Here is a 20,684-nt window from a genome sequence, read left to right as displayed (position 1 = left end):
ATGGCGCCTCAGTGACTCTATCATCCTTTTCCAAGAAGGAACAGATTGGACTGCCCACCAGAGGCGCAGGAGTGACGTAAAACTCGCTCTTCCTCGCCTGGCCAGATCTCTGCCCTCCTCCTGGCAGTGGTTGCTTTTAGTTTCAGAGCCAACTGAGCGTCACGTCACTGCTCACAGAATACAGACAGAAAACAAAGGAAAAGCTTTGTTGTTTCTGTTACCCCTGCTGCTGTTGTTTTCCCTGTTGTTGATTTGTTGTTGTTCTGCAGGAGGCGGGGAGGTTTGTTAATATGCAAAGAAAAAATATTCAGTTTATCTGCGAACAGAGTTTGACAGCCAGATAGAAACTGTTACTGTTGATGGTGTAGTGTGACCCAGGCTTCGGTGCTAGCCACTGATGCATTGACCCGGGCTTGCCACTAGCTAATGGTATTGTGACTCAAGCTTGCAGCTAATGGTGTAGTGACCTAAGCTTGCAGCTAATGGGATTGTGACCCAAGCTTGCAGCTAATGTGTAGTGACCCGGACTTGCGGCAAATGTAGATTATCTTTCTTACTTTTTCCACCCAAGTGTTGGTGTACCTCAAGTACTGCATATCCGTACACGTTGACACATCTCCGAGTGTGAAGGCCTGAAGTATGACACTTGTTTCTGGGTTGATTTTGTATCTGAGGATTTGGTTAACCTTTGGTTACTTCAACCTTATGGTCAGGAATATATCGTGATATGCCGGTATCTCCGTTCGTGTTTCAAGCTAGTGGCTTCTTGTCTTATATTTTCAGAGTATGATCCAACGTTATGGTGTATAGAGATTGTCATATTGTATACTATAACAAGTTCTGGGGTCAAGACGACAGTTTGTTCCCGTTGCTCGTCATGTTATGTCCGCCCTGTCCAAACTCAGGAGTCACATACAGGACACAATTTTGTCGGTGATGAACTATGAGACCCACACTACTCTGTGCTTTACATGTGACAGATGGAGAACAGATGTGAGCAGATGCGGGCTTTCTTTGTTACTGGCGCTACCTCCCTATGGCGGAAAACGGCGATCAAGTATTGAAAGGGTATAAACAGTGATGCATCATACTAGTGGATGCAGCGGAATTTGAAGAGTTATTGTTGTCGAACAGCCATTTTCCTCAGCGTAGGCACAGACTTGACTGTCCCCATTGTAACGAACGATCAGGCTGGAGATCATCTATTCCAGTAAAGCCCCAGCAAAACCAGCGCTGTTAACCATGAGTATATTCTTTCGTTGTAGGTAAGTACAGTAACCATAAACCTTACCTACGCCTCGAGATGCCAGAGTTGTAGCCTCGGTCACAGCCAAGCACTTAGGAAAGAGAATTACCGAGTTTAGTTATTACACTTAGGTTTTGCCGTCTATGTCCTTCATATTGTATCCAAGATAGTTGAGGTATATTGACAAAAACACTGAAGCATTATTGGACGAGGTATGGTAAACAGACTGGCTGGGAATTATTCTACGGCTGCCTCCGTCTTCCAGAAGAGGCTGCTCAATAAAGCCTTGGTCTATGTATTTCAGTCTGATGTTATCTGGCTCTCGGTTCGAGGTTTACATTCTATGAAGAATATAATTTCAATACCATAAGCCCACATGACTGGGTATTTCCTTTTGCTATTTTGTAAATTCTATTGAACTTCTGATTTGGCATTGCACCAGACGGGACAACAGTCTTGCCTTTCTCTTTCTTCTGTGATCTTGGCATTGTTTCTCCCGGATCATGTTGGATTTGATGCATCTGACATATAACGCGCCTACTTTAGCGTATCATGTGTTTTTGTGTGGATCAGCTACCTTCTCTTCTGAATCCTTCATTGACCTGTGGCTGAAATCTTATACAATATTCCAGCATCTGACAAAAAAAAAAATATCTATGATGCACAAAGTATTTTCGTGGGTCATATAGACGACCACATCCAAAGGCAATCTCCGTCTTTGCCAACCTGAGTTAGGCTTCATGATACGAAGATCCACGCCGGGTAGAGCGGCGACAAAAGAAGTTCAGTGAGGAGACTGGGAGGGCAGGGGTGTCTTGAGTGTTTCCTCATTCTTGATCCTTTTGTGGAGAATTAAGATGCCTTCCAATGAATATGAATTGGCCACTCAAGATACCGCCTAGTGGACACAAGGCTCCAGACTCAGACGTTCTTATCTCTTGAAAAATGCTCCTTCTTCCAGGGTAGCGCCAAGAACAGACGAAACAGGATTCATTTTTAGGCATCCACTCTCAAGCTCTCATGCATAAGGCACTGAGACCAGAGTCGACCATCCATAGCCAAACCCCACTGTCCAGTTTGGTTTGTTTGTGGTGGAAGCCAAGTTATGGCCTGTTAGATGACGGGGTGGTAGATATGGGGTTGTTTGGGAATTTGAAGGTTTGAGGAACGAGAATCTTGCCAAGTGATTCGATGAGAAGAGGAGAGTTGGTGAAAGCCTTATATAAGATGAACTGTGGCAAAGCTGCTGGAATGAAATAGTCTGCAGTTGAATTTCTCAAGTGAGGGAGTGACTTTGTTGTTGACTGTTCAGTCAGGATTTTCAGTGGCCCAAGGTGAGATACCTGAGGACTGGCGGGAAGTCTGTATATAAAGGGCTTTAAAAGATTCGTGTAAGAAATGCTTGTAGAAAAAAGGAATTTGTATGTGGCATTTATGGATGTGGATGAAGCGTATGATACGGTTGACGGAGATGCCTTTTGGAAAGTACCACGAATATATGGTGTAGAAAGAAAGCTACTAGAAGCGGCGAGGAGTTCTCATCAGGAGTGTGTGCGAGTAAAATGGAAAGAGAATGAGTTGTTTAGATTGAAGGTGTGTTTGTGTCAGGGGTACGTGGTGTCACAGTGGTTGTGTAATCTGTTTATGGGTGAGGTGATAAGGGAGGTAAATGCAGGGATCTTGGAGAGAAGACCGGTTCCATGGCATGCAGGGGGTGGGAGGTGTCATTTGCTCTTTGCAGATGACATGGATCCGGAACCAAACTCGATTGAGAAATTTCAGAGGCTAATGTCTGAATGTAGGTGAGCATGTGAAGGAAGATGGTTGAGAGTTATTGTGAATAAAAGTACAGTTATGACGTTTAGCAGAATAGCGAGACAGGTTAGTTTGTGTGTGAAAGTGGATGGAGAGAACTTAGAAGGTGCGGGGTGTTTTGCATACCTGGAAGTGTTTCATCGTTTCCTCTGTGTGTGAGTGTGTGTGTGAAATTCGCCTTTACACATTAGGTTAAGAACTGCCTTCTGTGTTACCGACTGTTTGCCCTGTGATAAGGTGAGAGACTCGTTTGTTTCGGAAACAGTAATAATCAGACCTCATATCTTGGTGTCGTATTCTGTGGTGCGCCACGAGAGAGGCTGTCGAGAGGGTTGATATCAGGTGAGAGAGTTGATAGTATTAGGAAAACTACAACACACTATGGTATATATGGTATATAGATGGACAATCCTTTCATTTTGGCATCACAGAGAATTGGCGTCAGTCACCTTCTCGTTCTGGTGGAGTCACACTACAGGAAATTACAAAATTGATGAACCTGTAATATAACGTGAAGTAATTCAGCATTATTCCCCAGCTCATTGGAAAACATAGGGAAGTGACCCATCAGAATAGAGACGCCACTAGTACTCTTCTCCCTCATTGTATTAAATCCACTCTGGAGGAAGCCACTTGGCTCATATGCTGTGTATCCTGTAATGTTCTTGGCCACTCCTGTCTAGTGTGGCTACAATAAACATAAATGTACAATGAATATATCTAAACCATGATTTTAATCTATATTTTTGTTATTTGGTTGATATTTTTCTGTAGAACAAATGTAGGCATTTTTCTTTTGCCCATGGACAGTCAACTGTAGGATAGTAAGTTTTTTTTTTTACTATGGGGAAGTAGAAATACTAAACTTTTCGCTTTTTGAATTATTTTCCTGTCTTGCACAACGTAATTCCTTCTCCCTCAGGCTAAGAAGAAATCAGAGGCACTGAGGAAGGCTGAAAACAAGAGCGGCACGGTTAATACTAAAGTATTGTTCATTTCTCTCACCTCTCTCTCTGTCTGTCTCTCTCTGTCTCTTTTTCTTAGTTTATTTGGTGCCAAGAGATGCTTGAGTTACTTTTTTTTTATGTTTTGGCACTTCTGTGATGCTTTTCATTGCTAGAAAGTGAAGGGCTGATGCATTTGCCTAACCTGACGTAAGTGTGAGTAGATAAGACTAGGCTGCTTGAGAATGTGTGATGTTCACCAGATGTCACTCCTCGTACAGACCCCCAGGTTGTCACTGGTCTACGGAAGGAGACCAACCTGCATGTTTTGATTTCGTGAGAAAAATAAGAATTAGGAAAATTCGCTCAATGTGTAGGAGAAAGGTCTGGGTGGCATCTCTGGACCATATTCCATTTACGAACGAGTGAGAGTATAATCTTACAGCGTCTCTTTTCAAGTTAGTGGTGGTGTATGTGTTAATTGAGCAGTGGGTTGACCATTTCCAAATTTTGACCCAATTATCAATCCATGACAATAAGAGATGCTGCTGTGTTGTGTGTTTGCAGGGTAGGAACTGGAGCTTTTTGACTGAAAACTATTGTATTAAATGTATTAATGATTAGAATGTCTCCACAACCCTGAAGAGTGTTACACTGGTTCTTTCGTTTGGTGAATTGAGGAAAAACTAAATCAGAAATCAAAACCCGTTCAAAGAACCTCACAGAATAACGAGATATAACAGGTGTCCAAATTCTGAATGTTGATCCTGTTATCTACTGGTAACCCTGTGTAGAAATGTAGTTAGTAGTTGTAGAAACGTCAGCCCATGATAGACGTGTAGCATGTGGTGGTGTAAGGATGTTAGGGAGATGGATGAAGTGCTGCTGTATCACCTTACGACACTTGAGTTACCTGCTTGATCTCAAGGGACTCTTCTCTGGCTACCAGCATCACCTTGAAATCCTGAACATGAGTAGAGATAAGCAGTACTCGTGATGATAACAGTGATCCGACTGGTTCAGATCACCATCACGACACCAATAGCTTCCCTGCTTCTCTCATCTTTGGTCCGTCATTGCAAGCAGATCACAGTCCAGCATGGTATTACCCTGGCACATTACATTTCTCAGAAACACATATTGTGTCACCGCAGGTCCTGTCCTCTCCTCAGCAACACAGTTAGCGTTCTAATTCATCTTCCCCCGACAGACACAGCCACGTCACTACCCGCTCCTTTTGCTCTACTGCTGTTCACACGAGACTGACCTAACATGACTGCTGTTCATACAAGACTCGCCTCACATAACTGTTGTTAACACAAGACTTGACTCGCATGACTGCAATCCATGCAAGACTTTCTTCACATAATTGCTGTTCACGCAAGACTTGCCTCACATAACTGCTGTTCACACAAGACAAACTTCACAAAATTACTGTTCACACACACGACTCACCCGCACGTAACTGCTGATCACATGAGACTTGCCTTAACTGAACGCTGGTGTTCAGTACAGTGATAAGATCATTCCTCGAAATGTACGAAATTACACAATCCTCCTTGGATGTACTACCACGAGTTCCAGCTCCCTGCCATCTCAGTAGACAATGCATGATAGTGAAGTAGATGCCACCATTATCGTCTCTTGTCATGATGCATGACCTTACTGTTCTGATATATAGCTATGTACAGTTATTCTAGTAATGCATCACTGTCCTTAGTCACTGAACAAAGAACTTGCAAAAGATGTTCTGGATGATGTAAACAATGTCATGTCCACTTAGTGTTCACTGTAACTGCCCCCGACATTCACTCACAGTTCCCTGTAACTCCTCTTTCACGCCACAAGCGAGGACTTAGCGTCACTCAGGTCAAATTGCTTAAATTTTCCAGTTGTATTATCACAAGCAACGGGTAATCTGGCCTCTATAACCCCCTCCCCCGATGTACGTGATTTAGATATTGTTCTCACGTATTTTTCATCACCAGCAATATAAGTGATCTGCCCCCTTACACTATGTATCCTAGATAACGAACTAACATATTGCTGTATCCCTAACACCAGGATGAAGTAATCTTCCCACATACACGTAGCGCATACGTTCCCCAGTAGTCTCACCACCGCCCTTCCTTCCTTAGACAGTGAAGAAGGATATGCCAAAGGTCCTAAACAAGACGCAGAGCTGGAGCGCCGTGGTCAGCTACGTGGACACCATCACCAGCGGGATGAAGGATGACGAGGACCCGAGGTTCAAGAGGGCGGAGGTCATGAAGAAGGAACCGGCCGATTGCTTCCCCAAGAGCATCTTTAACAAGTGAGATATCTTGATAGACTGGTAGCGTTGCTCTACCTCTCTTTAGACAAAAAATTGTAAATCTGATAAAAAAAAAAGTTTCTTATTCAATGTCAGTAATTGTTGATAGAACTGGAAACAGTTGTATAGTGTTCATGAAAACCTCATTGTCTAAGATGAACGCGTGTCAGTTATGATGAGTGACCAGTGTCACTGACTCATCGTGCATTATTGTAGGACACACGTGAGAGATATCTAATTTATTTGTATTACAGAAAGTTCCTCAGTACAAACCTTCAGCCTTCAAGACATCTAGGATATGCTGTGATTTGCAAGGTTTTTATCTTATCTTTTTAACAACAGCAAACCAAAATTCTCGCATCGTGTCTATTGTCACGTAAGACCTAGAGATTAATCCTGTGACCAATCTTTTGCGACGGTAGAGAGATGATCTGATCCATCTCAGTCCCACACCTTGGTGTTCACTCGGTCACTTCAGGTAAGTGGATAAGTTCTATCTTGTCAACCGGTGTTTTGCTCGCAGGTTGGAGTGCTGCAGCCTCTACACAGAGACGAGAATCTACAAGAAATGGTTCCGGTTGAGACAAGGTTGTCTGCGGATAGTGGACAGTCCGTACTTCGAGTGGGTCGTTCTGATCCTCATTTTTGCCTCCTCTGTTACTCTTTGTTTTGAAGACGTTCATTTGGATTCTAAGACAGAACTCAAGGTAATGACTCTAGCGCCTCCACGTTCGTCTTATTCACGTATTAGTAAAGTAAACTTTAGAGAGATCCGTAGTCATGATGTTTTAAGGCCAGCTTTTACTGTACAAGAATTTCATAGGATGTCGTATAGAATTCACTTTTGTGTAGTTCAGAAGTCTTTTTTTTTTAACCTTTTTTTTTTTGATGTTGTAGTTGATTGTAGACCAAGTTGATATACTGTACTAAATATTATGTTTACATGTTTTGTCGCACTTCAACAGGAGAGACGGGTATTTATTGATCTTATCTTCGTACTTTACACCTGCTTCATGAATGCTACTCGTCTGATGCTGCTGTCTGTAACTTTAGCTTGGGGGCCCTTGTGACCCTACCATGACCTCTGTTGTTGACACAACCACACGCTCACCACAGCATGGAGTGTATACCCACACAAGACACATACTGCTGCACACAAGGCACAAATACCTACACCTTATACGCACCCAACACCTTCCCTCACGGACATGCTGACACATGGACACATGAATCACATGCACCGTTACCTTCCTCACCACATGTTTCTGCCACACGAATATTGCCTTGCACACACACACATGCCATGCGCACACCCGTGCCAGGAACATATATGATACTACATGTTGTATAGACGTATACACTTCCTACTACTACACACACACACACACACACACACAAACTAACAACCAAGAACACAGACTGACACACTTACCGCACGACTCTGAACCATATACTTACTCATATTTACACAGATTCACACACACACACACACACACACACACACACACACACACACAAGTTCTGTAGTGTAATGGTTTACTTCGCTGACCATGGTTCATACAGGGGCCAGCCCGGGTTCGAGTCCTCGGCGGACAGTCGGCCCACAGGCAATCCCCTCGTGCATGATCGGCAGATGGGTACCTGGCTTAGACTGGTGTGTGTATGCGCGCGTATACTTACAAGAGTAAATACATGATACAAATACACAAGGTTATGGGACGGGGGAACGCGAGAGTAAAGCTCTGCCCTGTAATACACAAATAGTAACCACGCACACCAGCATGTCACGTATCAGCGTCGCACACTAGAACTAGAGGAGGAGATACACCATTAAGGCTTGATCTCATCTGTACAAAGCGAGGAGAACCTATTCCACAGTACATGAATTTGAATATATGGTTAGCGAGATCACAATGAAATTTGAAATGAAGTTGCCTCAAGTCGAGGTACAAGGATGAAGATTATAAAGAACTGAGCCAATTCTTTTGGGGATGTAGAATATGAATAGGTATTCTGCCGTCAGGGTATGAATCTGCCTTACATGAGAATCTGAACGCTGTGTAGTTTGGGAGTCGGTGAAGTGGAGGGAAGAAGTGAAAAGGTATGAGAGAGGAGGAGTCTGTGCAACAGAAAACGCAAGATGGCTTAAGAAACTTCAGATGGATTATGGAGAATATATCAACGGCACGGGAGCCAAGCGGCCTTTAAAAAGCATAAGAAGACGAGAAATAGATACAGTGTATTACGAAAAGAAGATTATAAGGTATAGTTCAAAGTAAAAGCTATGAAATCGACAAAAGAAAATAGAAAAGGTGTTTCATGAATTTATGAGCAAATTTTCGGTTAAGTAACAAATAGTCAGATTAAGATAATTGGAAGTCACCGTCGGAAATACAGAGAAGAAAGTTTGTTGGGAATGGAATGCAGAATCGCAAAATGTGTTCGGAGTACAGAGCACAGAACCCCGAGTGCTGGGGGTGTGGGAAGGAGTAACCATGATAAGTGTTAAGATTCTTAGGCGAGGCGTAAGTAGGATAATGAAGTCTCTTGATCCGTATAAGGTTCTTGACCCAGACGAAATCCCGCTTTACAAACCCTTGGAGAACAGACACAAGACACACTCGCTTGAGTTATTCATGAGAATTGTAATGGAGGAGGAAGCACTGCCATAGGAGTGGTGGAGCCTAGACGTCGCATATACTTGAAGGAAAGACTGTAGGGAAATTGCACTGAAATACAGGTCATTATCTCCGTCAAGTACCGAACGTAAAACTCCGGAGAAAATGATCATGGAACAGGTGGATGATTGCTTACAAAGGGAAGACCTACCTGAAGAACACGACGGATTCAGGTACAAGAGGTCAAGCAAGACAGATTTGAACATTTATAACTACTGTTATACTGAGCGCTGACCTAGAGAAAATAAATGGGTAGGTGGACTTTACGTTTCCTGGACCCCATGAAAACGTTTGACATAAAAAGAGTCGATGAAAAAAGATGGGTATATATACTGAGCTATAGGTAGGCATATGAGGGAGATTCCTTCAGTGGTTCGGAAATATCCAAATGGAAGAGAACAAATGACGCATGTAAGATATACTTACTCATAGTAGATAAGAGTAACGTGTGGGTTCCCACATGGCTTAGCCATGAAGGCCAATGCTGTGTCTGATTTATATTAAATGACTCGCCCTCAGGACTACATACATAGGCGGATGATTTTTAAGATCATGAGAAAAGTTAGGAGCCGTAAGGATTTCGGTAAACTTCAAAGAGACCTTAACAGGCACAGCTGCAGTTAGGTACGTTGCTGAGAAAGTTTGATATAACTTAATATAAGATGAGAATGAGACAGAGTGAGTGGAGGCTTCATTATGACTACGGTCGTGCATGGAGCAGTGTGTGGAAGGGACTCCCCGGAACATTATAACAGATGGATCCTTACCGAGACCAAATGACTTAATTGTCAACAACAAAATTATCGTAGAGTCCATAAACATAAAGATGCTCAGAAAATTATAAGCAGCCTGCATCGGACCCAAACTAGATTACGTTTGCTCACGCTCCTGAGACGACATACTCATCTACTGGAGAAAGTCGAGAAGCGGGCAACAAAGAATGTACCAGAAGTAAGGCAACTAAGTTGCTGCCAGCAACCATGGAGACTACCCGAGTTGCAAGAGAGGAGACATGATGATGAGGATGGACAAGTTTCTTGATAGATCTGATTAAAGTGATTATTGAGCAGTTCTTCAAAACTGAGAATGCTTGGTGAACGAGAGGACATAACGAGAAACCGAAAAGAAATCCTTAAAACTATGATGCAAAGAGTTGCTTTGTGTGGTTATACCAAATACCACATACTACAAGCCACGAGAGAACGCTGATAATAGAAACAGTATACGCAGGTTTAAAAAACTGTACGGTGCACAAAGAAACTTTAACAAATGGGGCTGAATGAGTGTTAGCCTCCTTGTATTGCACCAGTAGGGAGCCACAAATCGGTAACCACACACACGTATCACCATTAACACCACAACCACCACAAAACTACACATACTACTACCCCACACACAATTCTGCTACCACACCACACAACACCACCACATCGCTTACTACACCACCATACCACACCACACACATCACCTCCCCATTAAAACCACATATAATGCCACCGTCACATAACGCCACCTCCCAGTACATCACACATAACATCACTTCCCCGTCACACCACACAAAATATTACACAGTTTTCAGCTCCATCACATTACACCTCACTTATCACCACTACACCACACGATACTCACTACACCACCATCGCCACCACACCCACAACAAGCTCAACCCCGCCACACGACACAGCACGGCACCATACACAAAACTACCACCACATAACGCTATACTGACACCAACACACTAAACCATACGTACCATACCTTGCACCACTCCACATACCACAAACACCATCCCACACACAGTAGCACACCACACCACAAACAGCAGCACACCACACCGCAAACATCACTGCCACACAACAGCACACCACACCTTACTGCACCAAACACACAACGCCATGTCCCACACCACACCAAACCACACACACCCTATCACACAAAGCACCATCACACAACACCACGTCATGCATAACACCACCACATCACAAACAACACTGTCACACCACGCCCCACTACACCACACCTCACCATACCACACCATACACAGACCAATACACCATACGTGATGCTCACAGTAGTTTAGCATTCTGGAACTGCATAATGTATGGACTTTATAATTATACGGTATGTTTTGGCAAGCGATGACCTCAGCTTTGCGTAGGCCTTGGTAGATTGAAGTGTGAAGTTTTTGTCATTGATTTTGTTTTGTGTTTTTTGTTTTTCCGGGCTGTTAGACTCTTTTATTTTTGTTTTCCATGTAGAATATTATAAATATAAAGTCCATATAGTGGCGATTTCAGAGCTACAGATGTTGTCAATATGATAATGATGTCCCGACACAGCACACTTTCTTGTCGTACTCAACACTCTTATAATCCAGGTGTTCTTCTTCTTCTTCGGATATTTACTCATCTTAAATCACCATTATTACGTCATCACTCATGTCATCCCCCTGCACCACTCACGTTCTTTATAATGGCTCAGACTCTCTCCTTATAATCACAGTGGATATATATATATATATATATATATATATATATATATATATATATATATATATATATATATATATATATATATTATGAGATTGATTCTCTAAAAGTGATGGACACCAATACAGTCGTACCAGACGGTTCTCCAGTCATCTACACGCAGTTGATGATGTCACACGTCTCATTGTTCACAGACCCATTACTTGTGTTGGTAGAATTCATTGTTAATTGAACACCTCATCACACCTTATCCTTTTTTTATCTCCACATTCGAATAAGCAAGACAAATACTGGGGTTAACCAGATGCATCAGACGAAGCGTTCCAGATTTAGTTATAGCTCAATTATACCTCGCTGAATATACCACTTTTAAGTGCATCGACTGTCCATCCCTTAGTTAAAAACTGTGAATATACCAGTCCAAAAGTATGACTGACTATACCAGTTTAAGGATATGGTTGAAATATAACTGCTGTACGGAGACGCTCTAGCAGATATCTGTTTAATCCCCGTATGGTACAGTTTTCTTTGACACACACACTCGTTTTCTTTTTTTCGTTTTTTTCTCTCCCTAATGTCCAGTGTATTGCTTGTCGTGTTATGACCGGTTCACCCTGGCTTCATTGTATACCTTTGCGTCAAGCCGCTGTCCATGTCATGTCCAAATGGCCGTTCATACCCGGAATGCACATCGATATACATATATTTTTGCATTTTTGTGTCGTCGTCGAAGCCACTGTTGAGAGTGTGCAAGAAATCGAGGTTGTCAGTATTTTTTTGTGTGTGTGTGTTTGTGTGGTGTTCCCTTCATATACAACTTATAAGACCAGTGAAGTTGCCCTTTTTTTGACCTGAGAAAAGACACACTTTGATAATTCTGTAAACAAGAATGAATAATACTTATTCATGTACCCAATTTAAGATGGTTCTCTTATTACCTGTAAGTTTCTGATGTATCCTCCCTAACTGTAACCTCACCAAACCCACCCCGACCCACTCCTTACTCTAAATGTATAGTATTTCTAGAATTCCTGACAAATTTTCACATTTTGATTACATATCTTTTTTATGCGTTTGACAAAAAAAATTATATATATATATATATATTGATCAGAGCAGCACAAACGTGACAAACGTTTGAGATCCCCTCACACGTCTACCTGTGTGCCACCATAACCAGAATATGACCCGACCTTATGCCTGTGACAGGAAATTCTCAACTACCTGAATCTCGTATTCGCCATCCTCTTCACCGTGGAGATGGTGCTGAAGTGGGTGGCTCTTGGGTTCGTCAAGTACTTCACGTCCGTCTGGACTATCCTGGACTGTTTCATTGTCCTGGTCTCTCTCTGCAGCCTCTTCATTGAGCAAGATAATCTCATAGCTCTCCGCAGTCTGCGCACGCTCAGAGCTCTACGGCCCCTGAGAGCCATATCTCGCTGGGAAGGAATGAAGGTACGTCCAGGTGTTCACGTTCGTGTGTGTAGTAAGGGTATGGTCCAGGTGTTCACGTTCGTGTGTGTAGTAAAGGTATGGTCCAGGTGTTCACGTTCGTGTGTGTAGTAAAGGTATGGTCCAGGTGTTCACGTTCGTGTGTGTAGTAAAGGTATGGTCCAGGTGTTCACGTTCGTGTGTGTAGTAAAGGTATGGTCCAGGTGTTCATGTTCATGTGTGTAGTAAAGGTATGGTCCAGGTGTTCACGTTCGTGTGTGTAGTAAAGGTATGGTCCAGGTGTTCACGTTCGTGTGTGTAGTAAAGGTATGGTCCAGGTGTTCATGTTCATGTGTGTAGTGATGGTATGGTCCAGGTGTTCACGTTCGTGTGTGTAGTAAAGGTATGGTCCAGGTGTTCATGTTCATGTTCATGTGTGTAGTGATGGTATGGTCCAGGTGTTCACGTTCGTGTGTGGATTCCAGAAACAGTCCAGACGTTCATGATCAAGTGTGGTTGTTTATGTTACTGTAGTTGTACATGTATATGTTGATATATCTTTTAGATTTTGCGTGCTGGTTCACAATGCTAGTGTGTGCTGGTGTGGATGCAACTATCGTGTGTGCGTACAAGTCTATGCCATGGAAAAGCGTGACGTATGGGAATGTTCTAATGCGTATGAATAGGCGCGAGGTTAATGCACAGTTGTATGTAAGGTTTGATTTTCTTGTATTAGTACACATACATATATACTGAAATGTACTCCTGGCAAGATTCTGTTCCCTTGATCTATTGTTCACCTTAATGCCTGTCTCTGAGCCACATTGAATTTCAATAGGGTTTATATAAATAAACTCATAAGATGAACACTTTATAACTCGTGTGACCCACTTTTTCTAAGCCCTTACTGCTCAACACATATTCTTATCTCGTAACCTTGTTTACATGTGTTTCTTGTCTCTTACACATACGTATACGTTAGCCCATGTCATGAGCTAAACCAGTACACACAATTCTTTAGCTGAAGTATCATGTCTTTGTAGATTCGGATCATAAGTAATTGACCATTAACTCGAGTCTCGTATGGCTAGCTGACAATCTAAGGGAATTGGTAATTCGTCACATTCATTGTAAAATCTACTAAGACGGCGTGTAGACTCACATACGATTGCCATATAAAGAGCATGTCGGATGGGGTGTGTTGGCCAGCGGTGGAAATAGTAGAGGTTTCTTATCGTAATGAAGTTCTGGCTTATAGTAGATGTTCTCACTTAGTGAGCAACATTGAAAGCGTTAATTGGTCTTCCAGGACCCCAACCCAAGATTGCGAAGTCCATTTGATGTGATGAACATCTTGATGAACTTTTCTTCCTTCCAGAACCTCATGTGAAGTGTCATGGATATAATTGATCACAGCATATGCAGGCAGACAGTATATGCAGACATGCATACAAATCTGTACATTTTTGCAGCACAAGTACCTTATTTTTGATAAGGTACTTGTGCTCCAAGAATGTACAGACTTGCTTGTGTTCCTGCATATCCTGGAGGCCAGGGTTGGTGGCCATCATAGGTCCTCTCTGCTTGATACAGTGACTCTAATAGGCTAAGGAAGACGTATCCTGGTCATACGTCAAAGGACATAGGCTTAGCAAATGATAACTCCTCTGAGGCATTTGTATCATTATGACAGTGGCCTCCACACACTTTCAGGTAGTGTACGGTCGTGTGATCCCATGTGTAATTACCTATGTGTACTGTATGGGGAGGGAATTTATGCTCGGGTTACCCCATCAGTTGAACGTTCTCTGCTATCATACAACCTCTCAAATTTATGTATTCTGTCTGCATCAACCGTCTCTTCAATCATTTGACTCCATTCACCCTCCATTCTTAAACATGGTTAGCCAAAAGTCACTGTGCACCTATACCACAAACGATAAAACCGCCTCATTCTTAGTATAATTGTTACAACAAATGGCCTACGTGACTTTTGATATGTTCGGTGACCGACATCTCCCTCCTCCCTTCCTTTCCTCCTCCCATCCTCCTCCCGTTCCTTCCTCCCGCAGTGTCACTTCAGTGGTCCTTTGAACGCACGCTGTCCAGATGCCACCGGGTGTAAATGTGAGGATGGTTTGGAGGCTTGAGCATTTTTTGTGGAACAGGTGTTACCTAGTGCAGATCAACATACACACGAAGTGAAACATATGTTTCCGGAAGATTATCCGAACACTCCCGTACCACATGGCTACGCAGTGCGGCGGTTAAATGCCAAGTTTCGTGGAACTGGATCAGTTGTTGATGCGCCGGGGTCCAGCAGGCTGGCAGTAAGAACAAGTTAAGATGTGTAGATGCGTGTCTGTAGGCTGCACGTGGGTGCCATTTACTTCGTTTGTAATAACTTAAATGTGGCAAATATGTTTGTTTGCATTAATGAACAAAGACTGAATATATTCGTCGTCTACGGTAGTTGCACAGTGACTTGTGGCTCATCCTGTATATATATATATATATTTATGATAGATAGATACATATACACGCATACATAACCCAGCTTAACCCAAGTGCCCATTTATTGGCCAGTTTAGAGGGGAGAGTAAACAGCTGGGTTATGCAGATCATGGTGCCCAGGATTCGAAACCGGGTCGGCCTACGTGTGAATTATAGTCACCGTGTGTGAGCATCAACAAACTTGAGGGAAAATAGAGAGAGTGTTTGGAAGGTTAATAGTGTGAGAAGAACAAGAGAACAAATAGGAACATCGGTGAAGGGAGCAAGTAGGGAAGTGATAACAAGAAGGAATGTTGAATGTGGTTGATGATAGGTTGGCAGGTGTTAGGTTTGGATCAGGGCGGTATGAGAAGTGAGAAGAGTCATAGAAATTAGTTTGGTGAGAGAAGAGGTGGTGAAGGCCTCGCGTAAGACGAAATATAGCAAAGCTGCTGGAGTACATGATGCTGCAGTTGAATTTCTTAAGAAAGATAATGACAGTGTTGTTGATTTGTTAGTTTGACTTCTATTGTATGTGTGGATCATGGTAAGGTACCTGACTTTTGGCTGAATGCCTGTATGATGTCACTGTATAAAGGTAAGGAGGACATAGGTGAGTATTCGAAATGTAGAGGTGTAAGTTTGATTGACTGTATCTAATGAGTTGTATGGAAGATTGATTATTGAGAAGGTGGTGGCATGAACACAGCATCAGACTGGGGAAGAACAGTATGGTTTTAGTAGTCGCAGAGGATATGTGGATTAGTTGTATGTTTTGAAGAATATGTGATAAATACTCAGAAACAGAAGGATCTCTTTGTGGCACTTACGGATCTGTAGAAAGCATATGATAGGGTTGATGATAGACACCTTCTGTGGAAGGTGATACGAATATATGGGATGAGAGGAAAGCAATTAGAAGCAGAGGAGTTTTGATCAAGAGAGTATGGCGCGTGTACAAGGAAAATGAGAGGAGGGCAGTGTTTTTCAGGTGAAGATTCATGGTGAGGGAAGTGATTGTCATAGACAGCGGAGCAGGTATAAAGTCTGTTGGGGGCGAGACCTAAGTCAGTTGTTTGCTGATGACACGGCGCTGGTGGCAGATTCGAGTGAGAAAATGCAGAAGCAGGTGTCTGAGTTTGGGAGTGTGTATAACGAAAATGTTGAAAGTTATTGTTAATAAAAGCAATGTTATTAAGTTGAGCAGTGAAAAGAGACAAGTTAATCGAAGTGAAAGTTTGAACGGAGAAATATTGGAGGAACTGGAGTGTTTTAGATACTTTGGAGTGGATATGGCAGCGAATGGAACCATGGGAGCTGAAGTGAGCCATGGGGGAGGATGATAAGGCAAAGGTCTTAGGCGCACTGAATGATGAGTGGAAAGGTAGGTCTCTGCCTTTCAGGACAAAGATGGAAATGTTTGATTGCATAGTAGCCCCGATGGTGTTGTATGAGTGCAAGATATGGGCCTTAGACTCGGAGAGCTTATGTTAAAGTATTGGTAACTAAATGTTTGAGGATAATATGTGGTATGACAAGGTTTGATCGAATAAGAAATGATAGAGAAAAGTGAGGTAGTAAAAGGAGTGCGTTTGAGGGAGCTGAGGAGGGTGTGTTCCAGTGGTTTGGAAATGAGGCAAAGATGACTGTCTCTACGGTGCTGACAGTCCACTGGGAATGAGGCGTGGAGTGTTAATCCGTTGAACAGTAAAGTACAACCCTCGAGAACTACGGTAAGACTCTTAATGACGACGATACCTAGTACTCAAGGGTCACCCTGTCGTGCTCGAGAGGTTAAGTACACCTCAAGAAGGTCCACCTTTGCTGATGGTAGTGGATGTGTTTGTTCAATAGTACCTGGAGCAGCGTTATCCTCTCCCCCCGGCCTCCCATGGGACGTTGCACCTTCACCTTCACAGGACGTTGGTTGGATGTCTGTGATCTACGGTTCATCCCTCCCCTGCCTGACACTCCTTCCATAAGCCAGCGAATGTCCTCTTGATGTGTGTGTGTGTGTGTGTGTGTGTGTGTGTGTGAGTGTTTGTAGCTATCGGTGCCTGTGTCCAAGTGGTTGTTCGCAATGTTAGGAAAATACAGTATTCTGTCACTATCTCCAAGTTGTATTACGAAGCCTCTGGAACTGTTTGTTGAAGAGGAGAAGGAAGTAAAAGTATCCTGCTGTTGGTGTTGACGGCCGCGTGTATTGCACAGATCGTGGTGAACGCCCTCATGTACGCCATCCCGTCCATTTTCAACGTGCTGCTCGTGTGTCTGGTCTTCTGGCTCATCTTCTCCATCATGGGCGTCCAGATGTTTGGGGGGAAGTTTTACAAGTGCATCGATCGCGAGTCTGGTGAAGTTCTGCCGATAGAGGTGAAGTAATGATTTTTATTCTTGTTATTTCATTGCTGCATATGGATTTCTTTTTTTTTCTTGGTGGTTATTTGATGGAAATTTTGTCCCTGGAGAAAACGAAGACCAAACATTGAAGCATAGTACATTATACTTTATGAAAAAAGTTTGTTTCTCAGGTGGTTGAAAATAAAGCTGTCTGTCTCGAGAAGAACTACACATGGACCAACAGCAGGATCAACTTCGACCACGTGGGCTACGCCTATCTTGCACTATTCCAAGTGGTAAGACATTTATTTAACTTCTCACTTTCAAAAGAAAAACGTCAAGATAACTTAGTTATCATGAACCAAAATATTTGACTTAGATATAACTAAGTGAAGCTCTGTTTACAGTAAATATGACCCGTTTTCTCTGTATACACAAAATGGAACCAGGGTTCGATTCTTCCTAATGCCAGTGTTACCATCACGTGCAGGCAACCTTCGAGGGATGGATGGAGGTGATGGCAGACGCTGTTGACTGCCGGGGAGTGGACAAGCAGCCGGACAGGGAGGCCAACATATACGCCTATATCTATTTTGTTATCTTCATCGTGTGTGGGTCTTTCTTCACCCTCAACCTCTTCATTGGTGTCATCATTGATAACTTTAATGCTCTGAAAAAGAAGGTATGTATGGCTGTTGGTTGAGCTGTACTGACCCTGTTCATGTTTGGTAGTACTGCATCGTCAGTGTTTGGACCGTCACATCCACATAAACATGCTAAAGATTCACTTAGCCTGCACCCAGTTAATTCTGAGCTAGCAAGATACATCTGGAAAGGCACCCATTACTCACTTACTTAGCTGCTTCCATCCTAAACACTTGACTGTAAACCCCGTGCAGTACCGCTACAGAAGTGACCTGCACAGTTTTTGTTGTCGAAGTTGTTGATGGGCACCTGTGGTATACTTGCTTACACAGTTAGGACCTCTGTTACCGTAGTGTTGTAGGATATCATTATTGCAGTATCAAACACTTAAATGTAAGATGTGTTACTCTCGATGTTCAGTGTGTCCTTCACTTACTCTCCCTCCCCCCTGACACATCCTTCAGATACTCTCTAGTGTAGTACTACTTTAGGGCAGTGCAACATTGTTGCGTCAGTATTCCATTAGAGTTCAAGTTACATTGCAATGCAGTCATGAATTTTTCAAGAGCTTTGGCCAATGAAATGCATTATTTCAAGTTCAGTAATAAGTGCATGAGGATCTACATGGTGATACATATTACAGCCTGTCTGTTGCAGGCATCTTGATATTTTTTGAGTGTGGCGTTCAAAGATTTTTATAATCAATTTGATTTTTTTTTTTGTGAACATAAATTTAGTCTATTCTAGCAGAAGAAAATATAATCATTACCAGTTTGATTTCAATGATGAAGATGATAGTGGCAAATTCTCCCTGGAGATTATGCTTCCTACCTACTTTATAATGTTTTAGAACGCCCCTCACAGCTTCTTGTGAGCCTCAGTTGGAATCTGAGGGACCTGCTAGCTGCCTAAGGCAAAGCTGATTTGAGCCCCATTGTGACTGTAAGGCTATTCTCTGGCCCGAACTCTGAGACAGCACTTGAGTAATTACTAGTTTACCTGACTATTCACTCAGTAGTTGCATGTGTTAACATATTAACCAGAAGTTCCTTTTTGAATACACCAACAAGACTGCATGTTTTATTTCTAACAGTAAATCAAATATTTTAAGTAAGTTGGCCATTTGACCAGTGATTAGTCTTGATTCATTGGCCTGTTATAACGTATCACATTTATATTCATCAGTCACATCAGATCTCTGTCGCTTTATCTCCACTGGCTAATCTTAAACTAGCTTGGATGACTGTTGATCTTTTGCAATGAAACTAATTTAAGTGGTCTGCAATGACTTTAGTTAAATCAGTAGTAATATTGGGAGTATTCACATTTTGTTTCATTATTATTTTCTTGGCTAATTCTTGAGTGAACAGTAAGTGAAATTTGAATATGCTTGATCAGTCAGTTATAAGATATGCATGTATTTTGAACAAACTGTCCCAGATGTCGTCAAGAGAATAAAAGTTAATGCAACAATTATCAAAACCTAACATTAAGAATTAAGCTGCAGGATATGTGATAAACATAGTTTGTATAACTCTAAAAACTTTCATTGTTTACAACATATTAGTACAGAACTTTAGCGTTTGTTAGTAATTGTTACTCATAGTTTGTACAGTGCAACCAACCATTGATCAGTGAGTGTTCTTGAATGTTATTACAGTAATTGATAACTTATACAGTTCATTGTCTTATCTGAGTAACTTTAGAATTGATCAACTTTAGGGACTCAAGTGATGTTGACCAGTTCAGACCTTTCTATATTTATTTTCTCTCCTTTATTTCACTGCTAATGCAGTCTTATACCGGTGTTAGAGCAGACTCATACCCAGCTAGCTTTCGGTGTGGTGTTATCCTTATTCCTGTGATCTCCCCATATCTTATCTTTTCCTTATCGTGAAGATAATTATATGTGCTAGTGTGCTTTAACACCGGTGCTACTGCGCTACTGAGCTTAACACTGGTATTTATTTCACGTCTGACGCTCTACAGATGGTAAGTTTCTAGCACTTAGCCTCAAGCACTCTGGCGTCCATTACCTTATTTCTACTATTTTTTAGTCTTTAGCATCTGTTTGTTGGTTGCCAGCATGACAGCAACTTTTCCTTGTTTTTTTTTTTTTTCTATCTGAAATAAGCATCCACTGCTCCCAGGTACTCAGTAATACTGAAAAGTATAGCGAGAGGAAACAAGCCGGGAGGCGGGCATGTTGTTACCATATGGGTACTTCACACTGATTTGAAAAATGCACCATCTTTAAAGATAATAATTAGATAGACAGATTATTGCAGT

General features: G+C 42.2%; 1 protein-coding gene across 8 annotated transcripts in view; it reads left to right on the top strand.

Moving 5' to 3' along the window:
• The window catches only part of LOC139766161 (sodium channel protein 1 brain-like), a 940,735-nt gene that overhangs the window by 676,983 nt on the left and 243,068 nt on the right, over positions 1-20,684 (top strand). For 5 of the 8 annotated variants that reach the window (XM_071694448.1, XM_071694434.1, XM_071694452.1 and 2 more), the window contains 7 exons: positions 3,984-4,046; positions 6,144-6,319; positions 6,843-7,026; positions 12,696-12,941; positions 17,622-17,783; positions 17,942-18,046; positions 18,241-18,432. In XM_071694448.1, coding sequence (XP_071550549.1) covers positions 3,984-4,046; positions 6,144-6,319; positions 6,843-7,026; positions 12,696-12,941; positions 17,622-17,783; positions 17,942-18,046; positions 18,241-18,432 — 1,128 coding nt within the window. The remainder of the gene's footprint in view (positions 1-3,983; positions 4,047-6,143; positions 6,320-6,842; positions 7,027-12,695; positions 12,942-17,621; positions 17,784-17,941; positions 18,047-18,240; positions 18,433-20,684) is intronic. The other 3 variants (XM_071694479.1, XM_071694461.1, XM_071694487.1) reach the window with 1 other exon arrangement.

Source organism: Panulirus ornatus, chromosome 4, assembly GCF_036320965.1.
Source record: "Panulirus ornatus isolate Po-2019 chromosome 4, ASM3632096v1, whole genome shotgun sequence".
Classification (NCBI taxonomy): domain Eukaryota; kingdom Metazoa; phylum Arthropoda; class Malacostraca; order Decapoda; family Palinuridae; genus Panulirus; species Panulirus ornatus.
This window is presented reverse-complemented; position numbering and strand designations above follow the sequence as displayed.